Genomic DNA, 8,694 nt, shown 5'->3' with positions numbered 1-8,694 from the left:
TTATTATTTTCCACCTTTTCTTTATTAAAAGGTTAATTGTAAGTCTGTTAAGACAGCGCGCGTTTGCACTGTGAGGGAGCTACAATTGTGGTACCATCAGAAGACACCTGTTGAGTGTGTTTTATGTCTTCTGCAGGAATAAACTGTGAAAAGCCAACCTTCCTGAGCATCTGTGATTTTTGAAGAGCTGGAAGTGTTACAGTCTGACCCTTTTTAGACCTTATTACGTAAACACATTTTTGTCTCATACGCTCCTCCCACCACATGACGTCTTCTTAGGTTCGCTGGTTTTCCAGCCTTCAGCTACACCTGCGCTTTTGTCGGAACGAGGTCAAAAATGTTTTTCACGCTGTTTTCAGCAACCACCTGGACTTTGCTTGCCCTCCTTTTCACGTTGATATTACTGTGAGTATTCCTCGACTGTTCACTGCGGTCAAGCCACCGCACCTGGAATCTTGTTTCTTCTTAATTACCTCGAAAGCAACAGTTGGGTGTCAGGTTTGCTGTTTGTTTTATTGTCCAACTGGCTCTTATCCTCGCTCTCTTTTTGCAACACAGGTACGGATTATGGCCATATCGGTTATTCAAAAAGCTGGGGATACCTGGACCGAGACCCCTGCCTTTTATTGGAACGATGCTGGGCATGAAGAAGGTACGTACATACACTAAACTCACCTTAGCGACTGGGATACGAGGAGCAGACTGATTTAATCTTGAGATTTAGAGATCAGGATTTGCTTGATGAACCTGTCTGTGCTCACGTCCAATTCAGTGGCTTTTTGACACTAATACACATTTTTTTTTCCTGTCTACCTTATTGCAGGGATTTCTTGCTTTTGACCTAGAGTGCCATGCCAAGTATGGTGACGTCTGGGGGTGAGTTGTTAATTCATCATGACTGATAGAAGACTCATTCAAAACCACCACTGATATCCACTCATACCAAAATATCTCTGGGAGCCAAACTCACAGTATGTTAAAAATGTAACATATTGTGACTGTGGTTGTGAGGTCAACTCTGTGACAGGATGGAATAATGAAAAAGGTTTTTTACTGGCTTTCTCTTTTTATGAAGTTCTTACTTTGGAGCTTGATCTGATAAAATAGTTTAAATATGAGATGGTAAACAAATATCTTTCGGTGGAAACATAACAAACCATTTTCTCTTTAGGGATAAGTGCAAGAATCAGCCTACATATCCAGATGTGTAATAGTACAAAAAAGAAAAAGAATTGTGAAAGACTCTTTTCTTTTTTTAGGTTGTACGATGGACGAACGCCAGTGTTGATGATTGCTGACCCTGAGATTGTTAAAACTGTGATGGTGAAGGAGTGCTACTCTGCATTTACCAACCGCAGGGTAAGAGGTTCATCTTGTTGTATATCAGAAGTCCTGTCAGTGCAACACTCTCCATGTAACATAGTCTGCTAACAAAACATTGTTTTTTACTTTATTATTTTTCCAAGTTTGCTTTCAGTGGCGCTATAGTCTGAGGCTGACATGTCTAATAATAACAATAACTACAGGGACAAACTGGTATTCTATATAAATGAAGTAATGTTCAAATCAGGCAGATTGGACTTTCACCAAGAGTTACACATTTATACTCAAGGGTTACATCAGCCCACACGTACACAGGAGCTGAGACACATGAAGTAAACCAAGCAACACACTTCACTGTTTTGTAGCCACCTAGAGATGAACGATAGATGTTATCTTTCTTGCTCTGTATAGCAGAATCAGAGATACTTTTACAAAGGGGGCAGGCCCCACACTTTGGGAAGGTCTGCATTATAATATATTATATAGAAGGACTTGGAGAGAGCTGTATCTCACTGCGTGAATGTCTTACGATCTCAGATATTAGAAGCCAAAGATTTCAGCCAACAATCGTTGGTTCCTATCGTAAGGGTAATAAAATCATATTGGTCATAAAATTTTAGTATGTAATGCTTCAAGGCCAGGGGTCAAAGGTCAGACATCAGCAATCTGCTATAAACGCAGGTTGACGTCATGTTGTAATGAAAACATAAGCGCTTGCGCTTTGGCGAAAATGGCATTAGAAGACATTACACTATCTGAGGAAACTTTGAGTTTCTGTGTGACAGGGTGGAAGCAACAGTAAAGTTATTTCCTTTTCACAGGATACCAGTTTTGTCAGTGGACCTATGGATGACGCCATTACAGTAGTCAAAGATGAAAGGTGGAAACGAATTCGCAACAGCCTGTCTCCATGCTTCACAAGTGGAAGACTGAAACAGGTTGATATCACATCTGAGTTCATTAACCACTTGTGTGTTAACATGTATATGAAGTGCATTTTTTACTTGCTAAAATATGTTGGGAGAACAACTCCCAGGCATGGCTAAAACTGTTGGTACCTTTACACTTAAAAAAAATCATGGACAAAAAATATTGACCTAGACTAGATTAAAAAAAATTATAAACATAATTCTCTTATTTTGTTTCCATTATTTAAAAAAAATAAAGGTTTTTCCCCTCGTTGCTCGCTATGCAGAACGACTTGTTGCAAAACTTGAGGAAATGAATTTGGATGAACCCATCACTGTCAAACAGTATGTTGTTCATCTGTAAAATGCAAACATATTATACTGTTCGTCCTAAAATAAATAATGCACTGACCATTTGTCTTTTCCAACTCTCATAGGTTTGTGGCTCCTTACAGTTTAGACACTGTGACCAGTGCTTCTTTCAGTGTGGAGACAGACTCCATAAACAATCCAAATGATCCAGTTAATGTTCAAGTCCAGAAACTACTTAAGATAAAAATTTGGCTTTTATTCTTACTAAGTATGCCCTCCTTTTATGCAAACACCATTTGGTAATATGCTATCTTTAGCTTTAGGTTAACAACTCTTTGCTCTCTTTTCAGTGGCATTTCCCTTTGGTGGACGTCTGGCAGAGCTCCTGAAAATTGATATTGTGTCCAAGGACAGCATTGACTTTTTCTACAACATCATCAAGAGATTTAAAGATCAGCATCATGAAGAGAAATCTGTAAGCATTCAATTTAAAACGGAAGATCACCATTGTCTTGTCTGTATGCACTAACCTTTGGGTCATTGTCATGTAGCTGTAGCTTCATGTTATGTGGGGTCGAAAAGGAAGATGCTGCGAGGGACTGTACATATCCTTGGCTATAATACTGTACAACGATAGTATAGCAGTACTATAGTTGTGCTGAGTCTTTTCAGTGTCCCCATCCTGATGTTTTAAACTCAACATGCCAAACAATGAGCAGCTCTATCCTCACCTGCAACTTCTCAATCGCATAGTAAAACATCCCATGCCTTTTCTTGCTGTGTCATTCTAATGGCACCATAATTTACAAAGCAAATGTATTGTTGAATTTAAAAGGAAATGAAACTAGTTGCAGAGCCAATCACCTCATCAGGAAAGTGTTTACTGACACAATGTAGCTAAAGTGTTGTTTTAAGTAGCTTTGAAACAAGAGTAGTCACCCGCTGGTGACCATTAGGAAAAATTACTTCAGGAAAAAACTTTAGAGAAACTTCTGCGGGTTTTTTTTGTTTTTTTTGTTTGTTTTTTGTTTGTTTGTTTGTTTTTGGATGTAGTTTTGGACAAGAACACCAGTGACGCCTGTTTTCATCCATGAGGTGTGTGCGGCAAAAAGCCGTACAACATGTGCCTTGAGGCGACTGTTGTTCTGATTTGGCGCTATATAAATAAAATTGAATTGATGTTCACATTGATGATAAACTGGACTTCATTAAAAACATGGAAGTCCTCTACAATAAGCTGTTTCTATTTCCTATTTTCCTATAACATTCTATAACTTCTCCTTATGAACTAATTTCACCCGTATTAACTTGTGTGTGCTACTCTAGTATTGTTTTAACTTTGGAATATTCAATTTCTTACATGGTTTCTGGAATTGTTGCTAACGATGAATGTTTTTTTCTTATCTAGGACCGAGCAGACTTTCTGCAGGTGTTGATTCAGAGTGAGATCCCAGAAAAGACTTATAAGGATTGTGAAGAACAGCCAAGTAAAGGTATGTTTTTACCACAGAAGTATCAGGGCGAGTAGGGCAAAGTGTAGGGCTCAGCTTGTTGTCCACTTTTAAGTCACTCATGTCACATGTACTGCAGACCTGCCAGTGTTACATGTTATAAATCAGGACCTGGGTGATAATTAAATGAAGGGCTGTACATACCTCTGTAATATCCCTGTATTTATATAGCCAGCCTGGCTTAGTGTTTTATTTTGTATGTGAGAGATGTCAAAGTGAGCCTGGACTGTAACAGGCCCTATGAGGCACTGTGAGGTGTATGAGATATTGTGGAGCATTAAGGGCTTTGTACTTCAAGATGAGGGAGCCATGGAAGAGTAGCCAGGAGAAATGGGATATCTATTTCTCGTTGGTGTTACCACTTCTATATACAGCATTTTAGAGCTATTGGAACTTGGAAACTACTGGAGAAATTTAACACACAGGAGAAGACACACAGCATGAGAAGACAACATGACAAAGAACAAGGAGAGACGGACAATAAATAAACAGCAGGTAATGAGGGGAGATGGGAAACAGTTGGGAAATACACCGGGAGCAAATCAGGAATAACAAGACAAGGGAAGTTAAACTGAACACAAAGCACCTGAGACAAGAGACTATCACAATAAAACAGGAAATTACACTGAGAGGGAGACGAGAGGACTTGACACAGGTAACGAATACAGAGACATGACTGTCTTCACAGTACAGGCACAAAAGGGAACAGACAAAAGTTGGCTATAATTAACCTAGAGACACAAAATAGAGAACACACAAGCTCAAAACACTGCATCCATGTCACAAAACACTTGCAATGATTAGTTTGTCTTACCTTCAGTTAACTATCTGTTAGCTATTAAAGTAATTCCTCAGGAGTGTCAAACATTATGTGGTTCTTCACATCACCTTCAGATTTAGGAAACTGTCTCTGGCATTTTTCTTTTTGATCAGTTGTCAGTTTCAGTGTGAGATTGGCTCAGTACTAGTTACTGATTACTTTAGGGTTATTATATTAATTATAAACGGACTTTGATTTTGTTTTTTCCGTAGGTTTGACTGAACATGAGATGCTTTCCCAGGCCTTGATCTTCATCTTTGGAAGCTACGAGACCACCAGTACCACTCTAACTAACATCCTTTATAATCTGGCCACCAACCCTGATGCGTTGCAGACCTTGCACAAAGAAATTGATGCTAACCTGAAGGAAGATGTACAGTGATTCGTCCCATGATGTGTTTCCATCACTGATTTAGTAGTGGACATCATTTACATATTGTCTTTTTTTGTGTTTGCTGCCTTTATTTGTCTAGGCACCCATTTCATACGAGGAGCTGACCGGTCTACAGTACCTGGACCAAGTTATACTTGAATCAATGCGTTTGATTCCCACTGCCCCTCGAATTGACAGGACATGCAAAAAAACTGTGCAGGTGCATGGCTTCACCATCCCCGAGGGAACCATAGTTGGGGTTCCTGCGTGGGTGTTGCACAAAGACCCACGCTACTGGAACTCACCTGAGCTTTTTAGACCAGAGAGGTAAATGTGCATGTAGGTGTGTCATCACAAGGTTATGAAGAACCCTGTCGCTCTCCACAAGAGAGAATAATTAGTGAAATCTGGGACGTTTGCTTTATCTTTTTCATCCCAAAACCTCTGCAGCTGTCTGCTTTGAGTCATTGTTGTTCTGGAAGCTGAACTGTTCCCCTAGACTGAGGGTGCTGCAGTGTGGAGCTGGTTTTGATCTGACTTGTCCTCAATCAGGCCCGAGAGCTCCTCAAAGCTTTAGAAGTAACAGTGTATTTTTGCCCTGAACTACGCCCTCCTACTCTTTATGTTGAAGGTTGCCTGAACATCGTGGTTAAATACAGTGAATTATAGGACTCTACATATCTACATTTTTAAAGGTTTGTTTGATCTGTATCTGCAGGTTCAGTAAAGACAACATGGAAGAGGTGAACCCATACGCGTTCATGCCATTTGGACTCGGCCCTCGTAACTGCGTTGGGATGCGCTACGCCCTCCTCGTCATGAAGATGGTTATTGTCCGTCTCTTGCAGAAGTACACTTTGGAAACATGCAAAGAGACAATGGTGAGAGCAGCAAACCTCCACATTTAGACTGTCATGGTACTCTGCTGTCCTGTCACTGATGTTACATACATTTCTTTTCTTTTTTTTTAGATTCCACTTCAGTTTGACTGGAAGGTTCAGCCAGTTCAGCCTGTAAAACTCAAGTTTGTTCCCAGAAATAAGTAGTCTAAGAGGGAACATCTCCATCCTATCAAAAAAATCCTATCAAACATTTTATTGTATAATTTTCTTTTAATGTGAGGCAAGTGCTGCCATAAGGGTATTCATCCTTTTTCTGCTGCTTAACTGTAAAATGTTAAATCAGTGCAGTGTAAATATTTGAATTTTCTTGCAATATTATCAAATGTATTTTAATTACTTTTCTTTAAATTGTGTTGAACTTTTTTCAAAAAGCTAACTTTACTAATGGTTTACTGTATGAATTTCCTGATAACCATCTTTGATTTGTGCAAACATATTATTCTGTGACACTTGATCTTTAGGTTTGCCTTTGTTAATTTTGTCTTGTTTTCTGTCATGCAAGAGCTTTATACAAATGAATAAATAAAATTACAGTTTGAAATCTAGAGACTTATCAGAATATCTCTTGGGACAGTTAAGTCCATGAAATAAGCTGCTGGCAGCTATACACGTCTCATTGATGGCTGTAGTCTTATTATTGGTTTTACCATCACAGCTAGTCAGGTTTCCAAAGGCATAGGGTCTTGTGGGCTAGTCAGAGCGGACACTCCATTTCCCCTCCTGCATCCAGTCTTGAGTCTTGTAGACCGATAGCCTCTCTGGCTTTCAGGCATGAATGCTCACATTTTACAAAGCCCGGACCTAGTTAGCATGTAAATATACACATTCATTAATGGTTTTTACAGTTTTTACAGTGTTGTGGTCAGAATATTGGGCTGCTCCACCTCCTCTTGGGGTGTCTTAAAGAGTTAACAGAATGGAGAGACAGTCAAGATACAATAGAGAATGTTTGGTTATGTTGTAATCTTGGTTGTCTCAGTGAGAGACTCTCTCCAGCTCTAGGGCCACTTGGAGAACGTTATAATTAAACTATCAGTGATTTCCATGAGCACAGATGTTTTATGCATAAGTTGTTGGGTGTGGCCAGGTAAGACGGGGATCATTCTACAAACATATGGCATATGTAGGACCTTTTAGGTTTGGATTTTTTCCACCCTTAATAATAAACACCTTCATTTAGACGTTTTGTATACATGTTGTGTTTAATTTTATTATCTTTGTCTAATATTTACATTTGTTTGATGATCTGAAACATTTAAGTGCAACAAACATCCGAAACAAAATATGGTAGGATCCGCCCTGTTAAGAGGGAGTTTTTCGTTCCCACCGTCTCCAAAGTACTTCCTCAGGGCTTGGTCGTATGATTATTGAGGTTTTCTCGCTTTTCTTTGTATTCTTTAGGGTCATTACCTTACAATATAAAGCACCTTGAGGCAGCTGTTGTTGTGATTTGACGCTTTATAAATGAAATTGAATTAAATTGGTGTAAATTTTAAAATAAAAGAAATGATTTAATTAATAATCTCAAAGCAGGAACAATTACTTAATGATGAATACTGTGAAATGTTTCTGGATAACTTCAGAATTAGGTTGTAGTGCAGGGAGAGACTTGGCTAAGAAACCAACTGAGAAGCTGGGAAAATAATATTTATTTGATGATGAAAGCATAGAAATTAACTGAGAAACTAAGTCCAGATTCAAGCTGGGGTCATTGTATGTCATGCTGGATTCTCAACTCGCTGGCCAAACAAGAAAAACAGAAATGTTTACACATTTCAATGTAATTAAAGTCGCAAACCCTGTGCCTACTCCTTTGCTAATCTTTATACTCTCTAGGAGATATCGTTCTTTAGTTTGGACAATAACACGCCAGCAAAACTCTAATGCATAGTAGATTTAGATCAATCTCACTGCAATTAGTATGGATCACGTCATCAGAGCGATAAACATGTTAAGTAAAACACAACAAAAGTACTGAAGAGAGTAATGTTTGCACACTTCCACAAAGCTGTGAGAGAAGAATTACAGCAGCCTGTGTCAGGGACATTACATCAGCTTCTGCAGGGCCTCCTTGGTTTTTGTAGAAAAAAGGTGGGTCTCAAACAACTGCTGAGCATGCGCAGGAGTAATAGCCCCGTAGAAATATTCACAAGACTCATATGTTAAAAGTCGATTAGAGACAAACTAGACCGGACGGCAACCGTGGAAAGTGAGAAAATAATTATTGGGGGGATAATGGAGAACTTCGTTATTACAGGGAAGTATTAAAACAGATCAAAACGAAGGTTGATTTACAAACCAAGGACACCCTAAAGCGGATCATTTCATGCAGCAGAAATAGCAGACACATTAGAAATCGTTGATGGTTAAAGTATTTTATTCAGACTTACGCAAAACCAAAAACGTTTTAAAAGCGTCTTGTAACGGAGTTAAAAAATACATATGAAAAACATGCACTTACCTGTTCTTAATTATCATTTTAAGTGTGAATTTTATCATTTTTTTTATTGTATTTTATTTTGAAAACCCAGAAACCGGATCTCAC

General features: G+C 38.8%; 1 protein-coding gene across 1 annotated transcript; it reads left to right on the top strand.

Annotated features, from left to right (window-relative positions):
- Nucleotides 1-6: 6 nt before the first annotated feature.
- LOC102196446 (cytochrome P450 3A40-like) lies at nucleotides 7-6,401 on the top strand. Its single transcript, XM_005755257.2, has 13 exons — nucleotides 7-405; nucleotides 559-652; nucleotides 824-876; nucleotides 1,260-1,359; nucleotides 2,145-2,261; nucleotides 2,491-2,576; nucleotides 2,669-2,811; nucleotides 2,894-3,018; nucleotides 3,952-4,036; nucleotides 5,087-5,247; nucleotides 5,348-5,574; nucleotides 5,966-6,128; nucleotides 6,219-6,401. Exons 1-13 carry the CDS (start codon nucleotides 338-340, stop codon nucleotides 6,291-6,293), a joined length of 1,497 nt encoding a protein of 498 aa, XP_005755314.1. The 5' UTR covers nucleotides 7-337; the 3' UTR covers nucleotides 6,294-6,401.
- Nucleotides 6,402-8,694: the final 2,293 nt, after the last annotated feature.

This window comes from Pundamilia nyererei, unplaced genomic scaffold (assembly GCF_000239375.1).
Source record: "Pundamilia nyererei isolate P.nyererei 1_Seehausen unplaced genomic scaffold, PunNye1.0 scaffold01118, whole genome shotgun sequence".
NCBI lineage: Eukaryota > Metazoa > Chordata > Actinopteri > Cichliformes > Cichlidae > Pundamilia > Pundamilia nyererei.
This window is presented reverse-complemented; position numbering and strand designations above follow the sequence as displayed.

Bases quoted from the DNA above. Each gene is read 5' to 3' on its own strand.
- LOC102196446 (XM_005755257.2), top strand. From the start codon at position 338: ATGTTTTTCACGCTGTTTTCAGCAACCACCTGGACTTTGCTTGCCCTC. The intron at 2,812-2,893 runs GTATGCCCTCCT...CTCTCTTTTCAG, and splicing joins TTGGCTTTTATTCTTACTAA to TGGCATTTCCCTTTGGTGGA. The intron at 4,037-5,086 runs GTATGTTTTTAC...TTTTTTCCGTAG, and splicing joins TGAAGAACAGCCAAGTAAAG to GTTTGACTGAACATGAGATG.